Source organism: Myotis myotis, unplaced genomic scaffold, assembly GCF_014108235.1.
Source record: "Myotis myotis isolate mMyoMyo1 unplaced genomic scaffold, mMyoMyo1.p scaffold_m19_p_11, whole genome shotgun sequence".
Classification (NCBI taxonomy): Eukaryota; Metazoa; Chordata; class Mammalia; order Chiroptera; family Vespertilionidae; genus Myotis; species Myotis myotis.
This window is the reverse complement of record NW_023416315.1, coordinates 24,263,577-24,284,103: the sequence shown is the minus strand read 5'-3', so window position 1 is coordinate 24,284,103 and position 20,527 is coordinate 24,263,577. Positions and strand designations below refer to the sequence as shown.

The 20,527-nt window shown below is 38.1% G+C and overlaps 1 protein-coding gene across 9 annotated transcripts in view; it reads left to right on the top strand.

Annotated features, from left to right (window-relative positions):
* The window catches only part of KLHL7 (kelch like family member 7), a 48,531-nt gene that overhangs the window by 16,119 nt on the left and 11,885 nt on the right, over positions 1-20,527 (top strand). For all 9 annotated transcript variants that reach the window (XM_036327902.1, XM_036327910.1, XM_036327905.1 and 6 more), the window contains 5 exons: positions 822-915; positions 1,232-1,356; positions 5,329-5,504; positions 7,118-7,292; positions 10,376-10,518. In XM_036327902.1, the coding sequence (XP_036183795.1) occupies positions 822-915; positions 1,232-1,356; positions 5,329-5,504; positions 7,118-7,292; positions 10,376-10,518 (713 nt within the window). The remainder of the gene's footprint in view (positions 1-821; positions 916-1,231; positions 1,357-5,328; positions 5,505-7,117; positions 7,293-10,375; positions 10,519-20,527) is intronic.

Below are 20,527 nucleotides of genomic sequence, written 5' to 3'. Positions count from 1 at the left end.
TTGCTAAGGAGAGGAAGCCAGGCGTTGCAACGTGACATCATTACCTGGCGCCCACAGTGACCGTTTCTGGGCTGGCCATGGGGTCTCACAGTGTTGGCTGCAATTTGGTGGGCTGTCATTCCAGGGTGGTGGCGGGGCCTGTGACCTACTTGGGGGAAGCCAAGTGTTGCTTTGTCGGCGCCAGGTCCACACTGCCGTTTCTCTGTAAATGGTCTGTGCGTGTCATAGCGACCTGTTGGACAGGTGGAAGGACACTTAGCATATTAGCCTTTTATATAAATAGATAATACTAGAAAGAATCCTAGAGTTGGAGTTGAGAATTGGGTCCAAGTCCTTGTACCTCTACTGAGTACTGTTTCATGAGCCTCATCAAGTTATGAAATGTATCTACCTGCCAGGATTTTGGGGAAGAGGAGAGCTTTGCTAGTTGTAGCTGACTGTATATAATGGTCATTTTTCTCATAGGTTTGTTTTAGCAACATCAGAGGCATTTTGCTCATAGCAATTTAAAAGAGTGCTACTAAATTATTTTAGAAGTTGGGAAAATACTAAGTCCAGTTTTATTTCTCTCTGTTCACTTGCCCCCCCCCCCCTTTTTTAAGAAGTGCACTAATTCACTGATTTCTTAGATAATTTTAATTTAAGGCATATCTCAAGTGTGGAGAATTAATTTGCTTTTATTATAGGAATGTTGGGCTTTCTGGAGTATTTTCCAGAGAAGTCCTTGTCCTTTTATTCCTCTCCATATTTACGTGGCCTGGAACAAGCTGTTTCCTCCGTGGTGGTACTCATGCCATTTGTGTTTCTCTTCTTCATTTTAGCTAACATGCTTGAATCAAAGTCCTTTGAAGTAGAACTCAAAGATGCTGAACCTGACATTATTGAACAACTTGTGGAATTTGCTTATACTGCTAGGTAAGTTAAGGAGGACTATTTCTGTAGTGGAGGGATAAGGTTGGGATCTAACATGGCAAAGCATTGTAGCAAATCAGTGTGTTCCAGATTCTTCAGAATGAAAAACTTCAAGGATATGGCCCCGGTGGGGAGGTTGGGTGCGGGGAGGGGGTTGTGTTGACAGGAGGGGGAAGTTGAGTGTCCTCTGCCATACTAATTCAAGGACTGAAAGTTTAGTTTTTTGCTTAATTTTAGGGGCTACTGGGATGCAATCTACAGTAGCATTATTTAAATAAAAAAATGTAGGAAATTAATATTCACTTTAACTTATTTGCAGAATTTCTGTGAATAGCAACAACGTTCAGTCTTTATTAGATGCAGCAAACCAGTACCAAATTGAACCTGTGAAGAAAATGTGTGTTGATTTTTTGAAAGAACAAGTTGATGCTTCAAACTGTCTTGGTAAGAAATCAAATTCCTATTTAAACACACACACACACACACACACACACACACACACCATTAATGTGTATTTTAGTAAAAAAAAATTACTGTATCCCCATTTTAATCTTAAAGACACTAGAAATTTTTCTAGTAATACATTTTAAGAAGAGCTTAGGGAAGTACATATTAACTTGGGCAGCAATGAGCTCATCAAATACTGTATCAGTATGTTCCAAAATATATAATAGCTTTATTAATGATTTTTTGTTTATCTAGAAAGGAGTAAGGATTGCATCTGGTGGTGGTGTGTGATATATGATATCGTAAACATGAATGTTTACCTGTGTTGAAGACCTTATGATTACTGTGATCTGTCACAGATAAGGAAACTAAGTGTATGTAACTTGCAGAGATCATATAGCTGATATGTGGAGGAGCTGGGGTTGGAACTCAAGCAGCCTTATCTTCACTGCTACACGGTGCTGCCTCTCCACAGTCAGATCTGCTAACTTGTATACTAGAAGCCTTAAAAATCCTAGACTGTACAGTAAGATACCAATTAAGGGGTTGCTGTAGCACTCCATTTTAAAGCCATTAATAAAGTAGTTTGTATTTGATACCAGGAGAAACAGAGAAAGTTGATCAGAGTTTTCCAGAGTGCGGTGTGGTATGCTTCCACTGTGAGATGCTCAGCAGCACATGAAAGAACATCCAGATCCTTGTAATTACATTTTCCTACTCTTGCTGTGATTCAGAGTGGAAGAGGATCAGGGTAGGAGTCTAGGAAAGAAAGTGAAATCAAGGACAAAAGAGAGAGGTCTGGGAATCCAGCCGATGCTGAGATTTTTGACCCATGGGAGAAAATGAGGGGTGCTGATGACAAGAAACCAAAGGCTGGGCAAAGGGCTCCTGGAGATGCACAAGAAGTTCGGCAAGCCTCCTCTGTTCCCCCTTTTCTAGGCTCCCTCCTCCTGGACAGTTTCATTGCTCCATCTGGCACCCCTTCCCCTCACTGTGAGTGCAGAGATAAAGATCATAGAAGAGGAAGCGGAATAAATTTTAGGGAAGGATCAAAGCCAGGCAAAGGCGATGAGAATGAGATTGTTTCTGGTATCCAGAAAAGGAACTGAACCAAATGGGACAGGAGGGGAAATAGCTGTGCAGATGAATATACTAATGGAATTCTTTTTCGAAGGTAGCCATTGGTTTACATAGTGAAAATACCCTATATTAGGAATAAAAGACCAGCCTTCAACCCCAATAGAGACACTCTGGGATGAGCCCTTTTATCTCTTGGTCCATAATTTGTGGCTCCATATATCAATGAGATTTATATTCCTGAGATTTATTTTCCCTTATATAAATAAATTTGCTCAAAATGTATTATCAAAAAAAGGATTTTGAAGAGGATTTGGAAGATGATGGCTTAAGTGTGTTTCCCTAACTCTCTAAATTTCATCCTGGGGTGATTCATCTATAATATAGGGAGTGGATGTGGCAGTACAAAGCATAGTGTGGAACCTAAAGCAAGTTAGTGCTGACCACATCTTAAGCTTTGGACTTCTGAGGAGACCATTTAGGAGTTTGACCTCTGGATGTCAACGTTGATTACAAAGCTGGGAGGAAGGGCAGCCTGAAAGTCTGGCTAAGCCTGAAGCAAAGACAGTGGCCCAGCCAGATGAGCCAAGTGCAGCTACTCAGTACCCCAGTGAAGTGCTTCAGCCTGTTTTCTTTTTAGCCCTGAGCATAGCTCCCCCTGAGAGCTGATTGGAGAACTCCCATCTTATTTTTCATCAGTTGTCAATTTCTGCTACCCAGAAGATCCCAACAGTCTGACTTCTATGAGTGCTAAAGGAATCCGTGACAGCTGATGGAATTAGGCAAAGGGCATATGTACAAAGTTAAAAGAAAACCAGTAGTTTGAGGGGCAGGAACTCAAGATAAACAGCCAAAATGAATGGCTGCTATAGCCATTTAACATAAGAAATGGAAGAGAGCTTAAAATAGAAAGGATCCATGAAATTCCATTGAATTTAAAAAATAGAATGGAATACCTAAAAAATAAATTAAATAAATAAATAAATATCAAACAGAAAATTGCCTCATGATACAAAAGAAAAATGCAAAGAATCGGAAACAATTATTGAAAAGATAAATGACAAGAAAAGAAGATATAGGGACACTAATTTGAAGTAGGAATTTCAGAAGGAACAGGTGGAGAAAAGGCAATAACTTAATGAGAGCCTGAGTACAGAATCCCAATGTTTTCTGGATTTTATCACTTTTCTTGGTCATGCCTAATTTGAGCTTTTTTTCAAATCTGTCTTAAACCTTAACATTACTTTTCAGCTCCGGCTGGCTTTGCTCAGTGGATAGAGCATTGTCCTGCAGACTGAAGGGTCCCAGGTTTAATTCCAGTCAAGGGGACATGCCCTGGTTGTGGGCTCCATCCCCAGTAGGGGGCGTGCAGGAGGCAGCCAATTGATGATTTTCTCTCATTGATGTTTCTATTTCTCTCTCCCTCTCCCTTCCTCTCTGAAATCAATAAAAATATATTTAAGAAAAAAAGATTACTTTTTATAGAAACAACTACTTTTCACATTCATATTTTATTGATCTGTATGGTATTTAAATAGATTGCATAATTGCAACACATTCAACTATCAAAAACTAGACGATAAACAAATACTGGTTCTTAGTGAAAATGCCATCTCCTTGATGGGAGCATAAGTGTACAGATATGTCCGACTGCTCAACATGAAAATCTGCCATGCATGGCATCAGTCAGTACATTTATAATGTGACAGGTTTATTAACAGGCATTAGTTATTAGAACTTTTAGGATATAAATAATAAAGCTTCAAAGCTCATTATCTGAAGACAACATGAAGTTGAAACATGGAAAACAACGATAATGAACTGAAAAAATTTATATCATGACTCTGAAGGGAGATCACATATAATAACCAATGGTTTTACTTAGGAGAGAGATTGGCAAACTTTTTCTGAAAAGGGAGAGATAGTATGTGGCCCTTCTCACTCCTCCTTGTCCTCCTCCTCCTCCCGCTTCCTTCCCTTCCCCTCTTTGTTCCTTCCCCTCCCCCTCCTTCTTCCCTGGGGGAGAATATATATATACACAACACTTCAAAAATATTAAAAAATATTCTTAGCTGCTGACTCTACAGTGGAATGTGGCTAAATATAGCCAATCGACAGTAAGGATTTTGCAGATTCCTGATAATGTAACATTATAAATCAATTAATAATTTCTCTCCCAAACAAAAATTAAATTGCAAGGAAAAGGCTGAATGGAAAATATAGGGTTTCTATGAATAAAATTGTATAATTACATTAATAATAAAAAATATGAATAAATGAGATATGTCATGTTCCTAAGTGGAAGTCTTCCAGATTGCTGAGTTGTCACTGTCCCCAAAGTAATTTAAAAATTAAGTTTAATCCTAGTTAAAATCATACCAGGATTTTTTTTTTTTTTTTATTGATTTTTTACAGAGAGGAAGGGAGAGAGATAGAGAGTCAGAAACATCGATGAGAGAGAAACATCGATCAGCTGCCTCCTGCACATCTCCCACTGGGGATATGCCCGCAACCCAGGCACATGCCCCTGACCGGAATCGAACCCGGGACCCTTCAGTTCACAGGCCGACGCTCTATCCACTGAGCCAAACCGGTTTCGGCCATACCAGGATTGTTAAAGTAGAATGTGATAAGCTTATTTTAAAATTAATATACAAGAGAAAATGTTTAACCTAGCCAAGAAAAGCTTGAAAAAATGTTGAAGGGGGCTTGTCCTACAAAATATCAAAATCAGTCATACATAAAATGGCATAAAAATAGACAAATCAATGGAAGAAAAAATAACTCAGGTTTATGAAATTCATGAAGGCTTCTTGGAGTCATATTTTATCTTCAGTGTAGGTTTAGGCTTTTTTAAAGGTGATTTTCTATTCATTTTCTTTCTGTGTTTAGGTATAAGTGTGCTAGCAGAGTGTCTAGACTGTCCAGAATTGAAAGCAACTGCAGATGACTTTATTCATCAACATTTTACTGAAGTTTACAAAACTGATGAATTTCTACAACTTGATGTCAAGCGAGTTACACATCTCCTCAACCAGGACACTTTGACTGTGAGAGCAGAGGATCAGGTGACTAAACTGCCTTCTCAAATTTTTCTTAGTAAATGTCTGTATTAAATCTCATGCTTCATGTTGTGATACATGACAAGAAAAAGAATCAATTAGAAAAGAATGTGTTTTTCATATAGAGTATCCCAAAGTTTGTTTCATAGGAAAAGTTAGGCCACTTGGTAGACACAAAGCTGTTGGGTACCATCGTAGGCAGAACAGTGCCTCCCCCAAGAATGTCTATATCCTAATCCTTGGAATCTATGAATAGGTTACCTTACATGGTAAATGGGACTTTAGAAATGTGGTTAAGTTAAGGGTCTTGAGATGAGATTATCCTAGTGGGCTCCATCTATAATAATACAAGTGTAATATGCAAATCGACCGAGCAGCCTAACAGCGCAACGATCCAGATGACCTTCCAGACGAAGCCGGGGCTATAAGGGCCAAGCCCCTTGCACGAATTTCGTGCATTGGGCCTCTAGTGTAATAATAAGCATCCTTAAATGTGGAAAAGGAAAACAGAAGAGTCAGTGTCAGAGTGATGCAATGTGAAAAAGACTTAGCTGGCCATTGCTGACTTTGGAGATGGGAGGAAGAAGCTGCAAGCCAAGAAATGTAAGTGGTTGCCAGGTGCTGGCAAAGATAGGGAAATGCTTTCTCCTGGATAAAGCATTGGATAAAAACTAAAGAAATTGTTGAAAAGTACGAAGTTCAGTTAATAATTATGTATCAATAGTTGTAATAAGAGTATCATACTAATGTAACATTTCAACAACTGGGTGCAGGATAATTGGGAACTCTGAACTACCTTTTTAACTTTTCTGTAATCTAAAACTACTCCAAAAGAAAAAGTTTATTTAAAAAAATAGACCAATTCCCATAAAAAATGAACTCATAGGGAGATTAGAGCTTAGGCCTTGTTAATACCAACCCAAAATTAACAACTTTATCTAGCTCAATGTTTAGATGGTAGATGTGTATGTATATGAAATAATGTTTGCTTTCAGTGTGTTTAAACTGTGATTTGTTAATCAAGTTATATTAATAAACTTGGATTTATTTGGTACAGTTAAATGAGCCACAGTATTGTTTTAGAAAATTATTCTTATATAAAAATCTTATAATTTATTTTTTAAATATAAAATTTGTATATTATAAAGTTTTTGGAAAGTAGATAAGTCTATCATTTCACAATTCAAGCATATTATATTAAATAAAATCATAGGTGACTTTCACATCTTTTGAGGTGGAAGGCCTCTTAGGAAATTAACCTGTTTTCCTGTTACCAAATGAACATATATTGATTTTTTTCAATAGAAATATGCATCATATCTCCTTCCCAAAAGGGAATGTAATTTGTTTTGAAAACCCATAAATTCAACATTCTCCCTGTCACTACATTATGTAGTAATAATTTTAAAAAACATGTTACCTAAAAGAATCACTAGAGCAGTGTGTAAACTGTTCTAAAATATAGGCTTTGTTTTGTTTGGGTATGAAAGCAAATATTTGAATAAAATATTGGGAATAGTGGTTATGAGATTCTTCCCCTTCGCTGTGAGAGTAAATCTAGGTAACTGGAAATGTTCCTGCCATCTAAGAACTTTACTAAGCTGTTTTTCCCCCCTTAGGTTTATGATGCTGCAGTCAGGTGGTTGAAATACGATGAACCTAATCGCCAGCCATTTATGGTTGATATCCTTGCTAAAGTCAGGTTTCCTCTTATATCAAAGAATTTCTTAAGTAAAACAGTACAAGCCGAACCACTTATTCAAGACAATCCTGAATGCCTTAAGATGGTGATAAGTAAGTTGCTTTAATATCCATTTATAACCTTATCGTGTAACCAGTTTTTCATGGGCTTTAAAGACCATTTAGAATGAATCAGACTCAGTAGCCAGGGAGAAACATTTAAGACTTAGCTCTTCCAGATAATGAATCCTTTGAAGTTGCAGCTGTCTACCTGGATGGGGACTTAGCCCCAGTCCTTATTTTATAGGGACTCGTGTGATAGAAGGTAAAAAATATATACGTATTACTTACGCTTTGTCTCCTTTTTGTGTACGGTAATTTCCATGCACTTTGTTTCTAGTGTTTCCTTTATTTTATTTCGCCAAATAGTGATCACGTTTTCTTAAACACCTTTGTTTTGTTTGTGGGGTATTTTATCGCCTGGAGCTAATAATTGCAACATTTTTCCATTTACTTAGTTTTTCATGACTTGCAGGCTAAGTCTGCATATTCTGATTTGGCAAGGAAAGGACAGCAAGGATGTCCTCTCCTGTGTTAGATCTGCTGTCGTCCTGGACCCCAGGTCTTCCCCGTCCTTAATTCTCTCTATTTAATCTAATGTATCCCCAGAGGTTCCTGAGAAAGAATATGCAGTCAATAAATACTTAGAATCTTGACAAACCCCATATCTTTATTTACCATAAGATTGGGGAATAGTTCACCTGGTTTAGAATTATCTTGAAAATCATGTTTAGTTAGAATTTTGAAGGCATTGTTCCATTATTTACTAGTTTCCAGTATTACTTTGAGAAATCTGATGCCAATCTGAGCCTTTATTTTTTTTAATCCCTGATATTTTGAAATGTCACAATAATGTATCTTAGTGTGCATTCTTTTTTTTCCTTTTTAAGTTATGTTGGGTATTCTCTGTCTTGTCAGCCACAGATTTTTCAGTTTTCTGTTATTGGTAATATGATTCTTTAGCAATTATCTTTTTTTATCTCTCTCTGCCTTCTTGTTCTCTCTTCTGGTAGATTGCTTTAACTTTTCTTTCAGTAATTTTATTTCCACTATCTTCACTTTCTGTGAACTTTTACTTATTCTCTAATTTGTTATTTCATGTCTGTAATATCTTATTCTAACGTAGGATTGTACTGCCTTTGATTTTTCTTATCTTGTCTGTATTGCCTTTGAATTTTTTTTCATGTTTTTGTTGTTTTGGAAGCTTTTCTTAATTGATTAGTTTCATAGTGAATCATATTTGTAAGAGTGAGCTATTTTAAAACTGATAGGATAAGTTAGTATATTTGAGTGGGCTTCTCAGTTCTTTTTTTTTAAATATATATTTTTATTGGTTTCAGAGAGGAAGGGAGAGGGAGAGAGAGTTAGAAACATCAACAATGAGAGAGAATCATTGATCGGCTGCCTCCTGCACACCACTTGGTGGGGATTGAGCCCGCAACCTGGACATGTGCCCTGACCGGGAATCGAACCGTGACCTGGTTCATAGGTCGATGCTCAACTACTGAGCACACTGATCAGGTGGCTTCACGGTTCTTGGACAAACTGTAGGGTAATCGGTATAGCCGGATAATTTTTTAATTGGGCATCTCCTAATGTCAGTATCTGTAGATATTTTTTCAGGTAGCTGGATACAACATTATAATTGGACATCTATATACATTTGTCATATAGTTATTTTTTGTTTTGTGTTTGAGAATACCATTTGGTTTTTGGAGACCAAATGCTGCTGTTTGTTAGTTCTATTTACTTATTTCTGTGGCTTAAATCCTTTTGTTTTGTATTTTTACATTATGAGTTTATATTTGATTGATCTTAATTGCCAGAAATATTGGGAGGCCAGGGTTGTATTCCTGCAGATTTTGCCTGTTCTCCTCAAGAGGAGAATAGTATTTGCTTCTGCCAAGTACCCTGGGTACAATAATCCAGGACTGTTTGGAATTTTTCTTGGCTTATGGTTTCTTTGACTTACAGGTAGGTAAATTCAAACCTCAAACCTTCAGGAGAGCAGGGCTGTCATCATAAATTCTCAAAGGAGGATACCTTACCTCCACTTGGAGCTAATATTGAAACAAGCAAATGACTATTTTACCCTTCGCCCTCAGGCGGATTTTTTTTTTTTTAATCTCTCTTTTCATTAAAAGTATAGCCAGACCCTCACAGGAATACTCCCAAAGGAATAAGCCTAAGGGGAGCAAGAAGTTCCTCAGGGAAAAGGGCTGGAGTGCTTGTCCCCAGCCCTGTCCTTGGAGAGGAAAAACCTATCAATGAAGGAGCCACAGTTCATGTTTCCTTCAGGGGTCAGCACAAACAACATTGATTAGTTGCCTCCTGTAGTGCCTCAACCAGGGATGGAACCTGAAATCTTTTTGGTGCACAGGATAGCACTCCAATTAACTGAGCCACCAGGCCAGGGCTTGTTTTTTTTTTTTTTTAATTAATTAATTTATTTATTTATCTATCTATCTATCTATTTATTATATTAGTAATGATTTCAGAAAGGAAGGGGGAGAGAGAGAGAGAGAGAGAGAGAGAGAGAGAGAGAGAGAGAGAGAGAAAAGAGAGAAAGAGAGAAACATCAATGATGGGAGAGAATCATTGATTGGCTGCCTCCTACAGGCCCTCTACTGGGGATCAAGCAGCATGTGTCCTCACCCCTCAACCACTGAGCCATGCGGGCTGGGCCGGCTAGGGCTTTAATCTATCTTTTAAGGGGTCAATACCAACAACGCTTGGGCTCTTCCACCAGAGATTTTTATTTAGTTAGTCTGTGGTATGGCCCTCGCTTGCTTTCATAGCTTTCCTAGGTGGTTTCTAATGTATGTTAAGATGGAGAACTGCTGGGTTAGGAGATCTGAATTTCGGTAATTATTATTTTGGCAGCTATTGCTTAAAGGGCCGGGTAATCCACTGGTATGTAGAAGTGGATGGGGCAATCAGCATAATGGTAATTGCTGAGAATAATAAATTGGTTAGGACTCAGATCCTTACACATTTCTCCTGTCTCTTCCCCCTCATAAAGGGCTGATAGAAAAACAGTTTCACAGATAAAAGCACTATTATGTTTGGGTGGATTTTCCCCCCAAAGCATTAAAGTTCCTGTAGTTCTTAAAGAGTTGCCGTATATTTTTCTACAGGTGGAATGAGGTATCATCTCCTGTCTCCAGAGGATCGAGAAGAACTGGTAGATGGCACAAGGCCCAGAAGAAAGAAACATGACTACCGCATAGCCCTATTTGGAGGCTCTCAACCACAGTCTTGTAGATATTTTAACCCAAAGGTAACTAATTTTTCCTTTTCTTTCGGAAAGTTTTGAGCAAGTAGACACTCACCTACTTCCAGTAGTAATAACTCATGCCTGTAGAGATGTTACTGTTTATGGTGTTCCTTCACATACCTTATGAGAAACAGAGTTCTCATCTTCTTTTTATAAATTGGGAAACTGAGGCTTAGTCAGATTTCAAATGCTTCCATAATTGCTCTGGAGTGCGGCACAGTGACCACTATCAAAGGAAATGGAGCACCAGTTCTCTTATCTTACCTCATTTTGTTACAACTCCTTGTCTTCCTTATGTGCCATTTCCAATGAATATCTGCGTCTGGAGGACATGTTTTTTCTTTGTTTTTGTTCAGTAATTATGTTAATATAAAATAATACATAGTCATTTTAGAAAATTTGGAAAACCTAGAGAATCACAAGAGAAAAGAGAAAATTACCTTTAATGCAACCATCTGGAATTGATCACCAATTTTAATGTGTTCTCCAGTACATGTTTGTGCCAGTTGGGCCAACAGAGCCTGAGTCACAGGTGTAGGGACACAATTTTTAAAAATAGATGATTAATTATAACCTTACTAGAGTCCACTCAGACGTTTCTACCCCTTGTGTCTTAGACCTGGGTTTTTGGCTGTGGGGGAGATAGAACAATATTTTGCTGATACTATGATACAGTATTTGTTGGGACACAGCAGATGCCAGTCCTAAAAGATAGCACCCCATCCTTGCAAGTCTATAATTGGTATTGAGTCTAAGCATATAAGGGTCTCTTTCATCGTTTTGTAGGCCTATTTTTGGTTGAGGATAGATACTTGAAGAGTCCAGAGCATCCTGTTGACATCAGGATACTTATCTGATCTTTCTCACTGACGCGGGTGCTTGGAGGCATTGTGTGTAATACGGTAGTGGTGATGTACAAGGCATTTATCAAAACACATGGTGGCGGTGTTAAGAGTGCAAAAGACCACAAAGGCCAATCCAAATCCAGAGTAAGTATCAGTTCCAGTAAGGGCAGGGCATTGTCCCTTCAACAATAGAAAGGTCCCAGTATGGTTAGCCTGGTATTAAGTAACTAACTGGTTCCCTCAAGGTATGTTAACAAATCAAGGGCTTACTATTGGCCAATATTATTGACAAGAGTAGATCCTGACCAGTAGAGGATAGTCACATAGTGGAGGGGTAGGGGGGGTCATTAGCTTCTGTAGCCACTGGCTGATGCAGGCCTCTATCATTGCTACTGTGTTCATTCTTAAGGCCATTGAGCAAGTATCAGATTGGGGGTGGGGGAGAGATGTAGATGCAGCCCTGTCCACATGATGATTAAGAGGTTTTTGCTGCAATTGTAGGCACTCTGGATAGAATTTATATTGGACACAAATTTGTGTCCTTTCCGGACAGCCATCTGCTTTATCTTTCCTCAGTTCTCCTTGTCAGCAATCTTCCATTCTTGCTTATTCCAAATCTGTACCCATTTGGATAAATCATTCACCACTGCCTAAGAATTGATTAAAAAAAAAAAAAAACTGACCAAAGGCTTTCCGTCCTGAAAGGTATAATGGACAATAAAAGGAACTGCTTGAAATTTTGCCAAATCAGAATATGTTTCTTCTGTATGGTCCCTCAGTACCTTCCCTGCAGGGACTGTAATGCTTTAGCAGTCCTCTTTTGGCTAGTACTGTCACAAATGAACTAAGCTCAGATTTCTCAAATTTATCAGCTGATTTATAGGGACTGCCTCCATGAAGATATAATCCTGGTTGAGGGAAAAAGCCTAGTGGGTAAGGGTTGTAATTAGCTGTTCAGGTATTCTGTGCCTTTGGGACCTCCATAAGCCCAGTCTTATGTTTACATATCAGATTATTGGTTAAAAGCATGCTATTTATGATTTGGTAGATCAGATAAACTCCAAAAGGGATGAATGATATGGTCACCTGGATTCCCTTAGTGTTAGGCATTTGCTGTCTGTTAGAACTAGTGGCCAGCCATTAGATGTTTACTGAGAAAATGGTACCTGCTTAGCACTGCCTGGTGTGGCTCAGTTGTTTGGGCGTTGTCCCATGCACCAAGAGGTTTGATTCCTAGTCAGGTACATGCCCAGGTTGTGGACTCGATCCCCAGCAGGAGGTAGCCCATCCATGTTCCTCTCTCCCTCTCCCTTTCTCTCTAAAATCAATAAAAACTTTCTTAAATGGTACCTGCTTAAAGTAGGTTGGCTTGCTCCAGAATCCCAGTGGCATGCTCTGTGATCAGATTGGGACATGCTTAAAGCCACGTGCAGCCCCCTGATGCCCCAGGATCACAGTGTAGCCTGAGCAGCTGAGCTGTACTACTGTAGCCTGTCTCACTTACAGAGCATTCTCCTGCTCTGAATTTTACTTGCAGTTGGCAGCTTTTTGGTTTACCCAGTAAAAGTATAAAAGTAGGACACCCAAATACAGGATATGTGTCATCTGTAATATGTAGGAGATTCTTGGGGCAACAAACTACTCTTCATTTCCAAGGAGATCCTCAAGGTCAGACCTCCTTTCCTTGCCAGTTGAAAAGAAATTCCACCTAATGGTCTGGGTAGGCAGTAACAGAAATGTTCATTAGCCAGAATGTTAGCTATATGCCAAGTTTTAGTGGTTGTTTCAGTCTGGTCCAATAAGACCACATCTGGCCTGGCTGCAACAGAGCCACCATTCCTGGCAGCTCCTCCTCTAGTTTGGTAGAGGAGGAGACCAGCAACAGCTTCTCCTTATTATAATACTTAACATCATAATGGTAGAGTAAATATGCTGTCCGGCATCAAAAAGACCTCTTCAAGGAAGGAGGATCAGGTTAGCAATACAATCTAATAAGCACAATGTCAATGTACTTAAAAGATTGTTACACCTGCACATCTATTTCATATCAGCTAAGGTTAAGATTATTGACACTTCAGTGGCTATTTAATTTCAGTGCTTTTAAATTTTTCAGGGTCTTTTTGAGTCAAATGCCGGACATTTGTAAATATACTATTTTTCCAAATAAAAACTGAAATCATAGGAGTTTCGGTTGTAATTCTATAACCACAGCTTTCAGGTGTTGATAATAGTTATATACCCACCTAGTTCCCGAAGCCTAACCATAGTGTTGAATTTGATAGTTAAAAAGACTTAATCATGTTTTGGTGGGAATATTTCATCTTAACATAAAGTAGATAGCTATTTTGATATGCAGAGAGGCAAGGAGAATCCTGATTTCATTTAGGAGACAGTGAGCATTGTTTCTAGAATAAGGCAAATGTGGAATGACTCTTCACACTTTGTTTTTTTGGTCTGTAGCTCTAACACTTTCCTTTATTTTTTTTTTTTTTTTATTGGACAGTTGAAAAGAGATAAATATTCTGCACCAGCCTGGAGATGAGACTGTAATTTCAGAATTCTCACTTGATGTTTTCCTTACTCCTATAAATAGCCCATACTTACTGCTATTTTGCAGTCAAATGCTCTACCACTGAGCTATACCCCCAAAACTTACTGCTATTTTGTATAGTCAGCCACAAATGTTTAGACTTCTGTTGGAAAATTTCAAATAATTGAGGCAATAACTACCAATAAAAACTTCCTCTTTTTATCAATTCTCTCTTATTCTCTGATGCTAACACCATTAGAATCTCATTACATTATTTATTAAACGTTTCTATTAGAAGTACCAACCCATTCCTTCTTCTTGCTATAAAACTTCATCTTGAAAAATTTGCACCATTTACCATTATTTGTATATAACTTTTTAATATTAGTTGATTAGTCTTTTAAAACAATTGGGGAGGCTGATTTCGTTATAAATTATTATTTACCTTAAATTTCCCAAAGTGAACCTAATTCATTATTCAAGTGGACTGCTTAATAAAATGTACTATATAGGAATTTTTTTATTTTAAAATTCTTGAACTTAATATTTTCACAAATGTTAAAATGGTTTTAACTATCATTAATGGGGACCCATTTTTGTGTGTTCTCTACCAGCCAAAAATGATAATTTTTTATCTCCTTCAAAGGGGACAGTTTAAGCATTGTTATTTAAATTGGATTATCTAGAATTAAGCCAATGTCTCTGTAAACTGTTATCTTTAGATATTCTTTGGATATCACTGGTGAGAGGAGGCAGATATATTAAGTGCAAATACTTACATTAATTGCTGATTGAAAAATGATAAGAAAATCTTAATATTTTTTCTGAGAATTGACAGGGAAATCTTGGGTTGCTGTATTGAATTGAAATGATATTGTTCTTGTTATTTTCCTTTTTATAAAGCCTGCTGAGCTTTCCCTTCCCTACCTGTACCTTTTTTAAAAAAGTGTTCAAGTGCTTAGTGATTACTAAAGGAGTTATTTATTTATATACAGTGCTCTACTCTCAAATAGTAGCATGGGAATGTCTGATGATATTGATGCCTAAATAAAAGTTGATTTAATTGACCAGTTTTTATTTGGACTCTTCTTGTCAATGAAATGATGAGTTCTGAGAACTTAGAATTTTGTAAGGGTCTTGGCTCACCACTTACATATGGTAGAGAAATAAGAGAGTATGTCCTAGAGAAAAGGGGATTCTGCATATTTCCTGTCAAAAACAAAGAAGGAGTAAGTCCACAGGGTGAGGGCCAGAGCCTGTAAAGGATAAAGACAGAAAACCATAGGAAGCCATGTTACATGGAGCCATCAGGTCCAGGGGGTTTACCCTGAGTACATTTTGTTTTTCTTTTTTTTTTTTTTTAAAAAAAAAGATACCATTGTTGTTATTGATTTTAGAGGGAGAGGAAGGGAGAGGGATAGAGAGATAGAAACATTGATGCTCAACCACAGAGCCACACAGAGTACATTTTCTTACTCAGAACTCTGAAGTAGATTCATCACTGAGATTGGTGTCTGGCCCAAAGTGGGAGTAGGCACACCTTGGTTTTATTATGCTTCATTGTGCTTCACAGATGTTGCTTTTTTTTTTTTTTTTTTTAACAAATTGTCAACTACACTGTCCACAAGCAAAAAGATTACAAATACTTTATTGAGACACTTGCTTTATTGCAGTGGTCTGGAACCAAACCCATGATATCTCTGAGATAGGCCTGTACTCAAGGGTGAATGAACCAGTATAACTTTATATAACATTTCATAGGCAGTTTTGTCAGTTGGTCTTATAGGACTGAGTTTAAATATTGGTTGGCCCTAAATCAAAAGACCTGAGGGGGAAAAAGAAAGAAATGAAGTTACCTTCAAGTCAGAGCTTACAAAGTATTATTTAATTGAATGGAATCTAACTTAACTTTATGCTTTAAAAAAAAAAAAAAAAAGGAAACTAGGCATAGGCAAAAGAACGGAAGGACTGGGCCATTGTTCATTTTTCTTTTGTGAGGCCTTTTTTTGTTCCTTTTCTTTTAAGGAAAGCAACTACTGTGGAGAAAGACATTTCACATCTAGGTTTATGACTTAAGCAAGTCAATTAGCTTTGCTAGACTTCAGTTTTCTGGTCTATTAACAAAAAGTTTAAATTTTAGGATTTATGTGAATATCCATTATGTTCACTTGACTCCCCTTTATTTTTTATTTTTTTGATCTGTGTTCACTCAGGTTCTCCTTGCCATCCTTAGTTTTTCCATATTCAAATATAAAAAGACTCACCATCTTCATTTTTTTCTGTTCGCCTTCCCTACCTCTTCCAAACCTCTTGGCCATCTGCATTATCTCCTGTACTCTGCACATCTGAGACAGAGTCGGTGTTTGTCCCACTGGTGAGAACATTTTATTAAATGAGTATGTTACTGCATTTGGGGATTTGAGATAATCATTTAATGTAATATGCCTTCCTGTGACAAGATTAAAAATTACATGTTGGGCAACAGTGTGGTGATTACGGGTGGAAGGGGATGGGTGGAGGTGGTAGAGGGCATAGAGGGGATAAAAGGTGATGGAAAAATAAATTAAAATTTAAAAAATTACATGTCAAAGTTTATCTAAAGACAAATCTTGTGTTGAAATAACTGGCAGGTTGCTGGCAGTGGAATTTACCTACTATCTCATCTATTTATACTCAAAGGAGAAGGGCTGTTATTGAGCACAATATTCATGTCAGGTTTGATTTTTGGACTGAGTTTCATTTCATACTTAAATTTCTGTGTAGTTCAGGTTTGAGTTTTGTTTTTTAGTGGTAGGTGTTTAGTTTGAGAGCAGGGAGGAAGAACATTTTGTGATCTAAAGCTGCAGTGATATATTTTTTTTAATATATTTGTATTGATTTCAGAGAGGAAGAAAGAGGGGGAGAGAGAGAGAGAGACAAACATCAATGATGAGAGAGAATCATTGATTGGCTGCCTCCTGCACCCCCACCCCCAATTGGGAATCGAGCCCGCAACCCAGGCATGTGCCCTTGACTGGAATCAAACCCGGGACCCTTCAGTCCACAGGCTGAGGCTCTATCCACTGAGCTAAACCAGCCAAGGCAGTTATTCTTAAATTAGTAATTCCCTTTGAGCTGGTCTCTGGCCTCATTTCAGACTCCTTGCTCATGTTAACTAATCATTAACAGCTGAGAAATACCCATTTAGTTTTTTCATAATTTTATCTATCAGCTTACAACCACACAATCATTCCCTACCCACTCCAACTGTGGAAGCTTTTTTTTAATTTCTCTAGCCACAATGCTATATTTCTTAAAGAGCTTAAGTTGTAAGAGTATTTTCTCCTAATGGCTGATTATTAAATTCCTTTCTGGACTTTGGTGGTTAGTATATTCCCAGCAATATTTGTGTGACAATGAATGCATTTCACACTGGTTATAGCCTGTAAAATCACTTGGCATGATCGCGTGTTAGCTTCTGAAAAACTGGAGGGCCCTCACTCGAGTGCTACATGGCAGGAAGGCAGAGACTATTTCGGACCCATCTGTAGTTGAAATCCAGCCTCGTAGTATAACTCTATGTTTTTCAATTCATAAAACCTTTACTTAGTTTTAAATTTTATGTTTCTGTTAAAGCATTTAGCACTATTATAAGTGAAAGAAGGTGTTGTTTTCCTTGTACCATGCTTTTGGTACCATTTTTCTGGTTCTCATATTTACTTTTTCTGTTTAAAAAAAAATAACACATGCTCATTGTCAGAAATTCAAATATACTAAGATCTGAAGGAGACAGCTGAAGTGCTCCCAACATCAAAAGACAGTGATTAATAATTAGTGAACATCATTCCAATCCTCTCATTTTACATATATGACATCATTTGTTGGTTGGTCACAGATCTCCCTGTCCCTCGCCACTGGAGTCAGTGTAATTTAAGTTCAGTGCTGCAGTGAGGAACTGGTTTAAACTAGGAGTCACGTGTCATATCTACAACCTTTGTTTTGATCTTTAGAAGGTCAATACTGAAGGTGACTCAGCTGGATGAGATATACTTTTCCCTACTAATGTGGCCTGTCAATCAATACAAACATTCCCTTAAACATGCTAAACCCTGGGCCACATATCACACAGAGACCTGGGGAAGTCCCTGTTTTTACAGAAGCTGTGGTTTTAGTGGTTTCGCATTGTGTTTATAAGTGGTAAGATGTGGAGGCAGTACAGGGCCTCAGTGGCCATCCTGCCAACTGCCTGATTTTATAGATGAGACTCTTGAGGTTTCTCGATGTTCAGTCAAATTCCCAGGCATTTAGCTAGAAACACAACAGGAACAAGAAAAACCCAGATTACTTCACTCCCAACCCAGTGTTCTTTCTAGGCTGCCACACACAATTTTCGGAGAAGCGGGCAATGTAGGAGGTAAGAGCACAGCTTTGGAGGCAGAGATATGATTAGACCTAAATCTTGGATTCACCACTCTCTAACTCTGTGACCTTTGACATCATCTCGAAGATTTTGTTTTCTGTAAAATGAGGATATTACCTCCTAGGGTTATTGAGGAAATAAGGTAATGTTTTAAGATATTTCAACGTAATTCCTGCAAAGGAAAGTGCTCGGTAATGAATAAATTAATAGTAGCTCTTTGTTATTGACACATTCTAATTCATTTGGACCCCAACGTCGCTGGATTTGGGGGCTGAAAGGAAGGAGCCCTGAGATCATCTCGTTGCATCTTTGTTTTACAGACAAGGAAACTAACACTCTGAGAGTTTAACTGACGTATGTGAGACCCACAGCTCCTTCTCACAGAGCCTAGCTCAGTGCCCAAGGTTATTCGTTTCTCAGAGCTATGTTCTTTGAGACCTTGTAAAATAAGTGAAGCCAAAAGTGGGCCTATGTATTTTTCATGAAACTACTTCTAGGAATGTTCTGGCATCTGACATAAACCTGCTTTCGATACAGATTATTGCCATAGTTCTGTGATTTTTTTTTTTGACAGCTCTTAGAAACTAAGATGTCAAATAATGGCTTAAGAGAAAGTGCTTATAATTTGGTTATCTTAAACTCAGATTAACTTCTTGAGGTTTCTGCAAGATATCTTCAGGTGGTTTACCATTTTGTTCATTTTGCTCTCCTTTTTTCTAAACCCCGTTTTCCCTAATTTTGCATGGCTTCCTCTCAAAATAATCCAAAATATAGTTAGGATTTGTTTTTAAGTCTTAAAAATAAAAGGTATTTCTTTCCTTTTGGATTTTGGTTATCTTGATTATTAAAACCTACATCTGTAGTGTTTCTGTTTTTTGAGGATTTGGGTGTTTTCAGAATACAGACTATATAAAGTTAGTCTTACTCTCAGGAAAAATAGTAGACTGATGTTTTTGCCTTGAGGCATTTAGAGAAAACGTTGCAGCCCCTCACCTCAAAAAGCGTCTCACTGTCCTGTAGCATTGCCCCACAACTGGGAAATCACACAATGTGCTACATCAGTGTGCTGTGGATTCAGAGAAAGGAAATCTGATGGAAAAGCCTACAAAAAGAGGAGTCTTGAACTCAAAAAAGTCTACATAGTGGTATATCACAGCAGAAGCAAGAAAAGCTGACGAGGTCTGGGAAGACAGAACTTTATACAAGGGAGTGTCTGCGTGTGTATGTGTGGTTGCATATATACAGTGTCCCCAAAAAATGTATACACACACTTGGGATAATTATAAAGGCAGTGTTTATTAAAAATATATTTCATTTTCAAAATAGAACTGTCAGCTATTAAAGTGTGTATCATTTTAGGGGGACACCCTGTGTGTGTGATGTGTGAAAACTTGAGAAATCCTTCTACTTGTGTCTTTTCCAGCTTTCCATTTTCATGTCTGCTCAGCAGCTAAATGCATGGACTAGATAACCTCAATTAAACTTAACTGAATTAAATTCTATTTTTAGGGTAACAGCGCTGCCCACATACATACACTGTGCCTCTAGTACTATTCATCCATCTTGTTGCTAACAAGAAAGCTGCATGTCCCGCTAGCTTGCCCTGTAGCCTAGGAGTGCGAGGAGCCATGAGTAACCCTTCACCTGCAGGCCCAGGTTGGGAGTGGTCCCATCCCTAGGATAAGACTGGCTCTCATTCCCACTGAACTGACCATCCTTACTTCCCATCTATTTTTCTGCCCTCTATGCTTGCTTCCTCAACTCTGTATATTACCTGCTAGGCAGTATAATAAGTTTCTAAAGGGCAAGCATCAAATCACCGTTTCAGGAGTCTATTTCAGATGAGGGTAGTAAGTAGATTGGAGGGATTAAATAGACTTCCCAGGGAGGTCTACCCATACACACACACAGAAAAAAAAAGATCATGAGCTCCCCTCCTCCCATGTATACATACAAAGTCAGATATGTTCAAACACAGGTGTACTTAACCCTGACATAGATTTAATGAGTCCAAATGTAAAACAGTACATTTTGGCTAAAATAAAGTTCATTTTTCATTCTAGATTGAAATTCTTGCCCTAGCTGGTTTGGCTCAGTGGCTAGAGCATCGGCCTGCTGACTGAAGCGTCCAGGTTTGATTCTAGTCAAGGGCACATGCCCGGGTTGCAGGCTCAGTTCCCAGTAGGGGGCGTATAGGAGGCAGCTGATCAGTGATTCTCTCTCATCAGAAATGTTTCT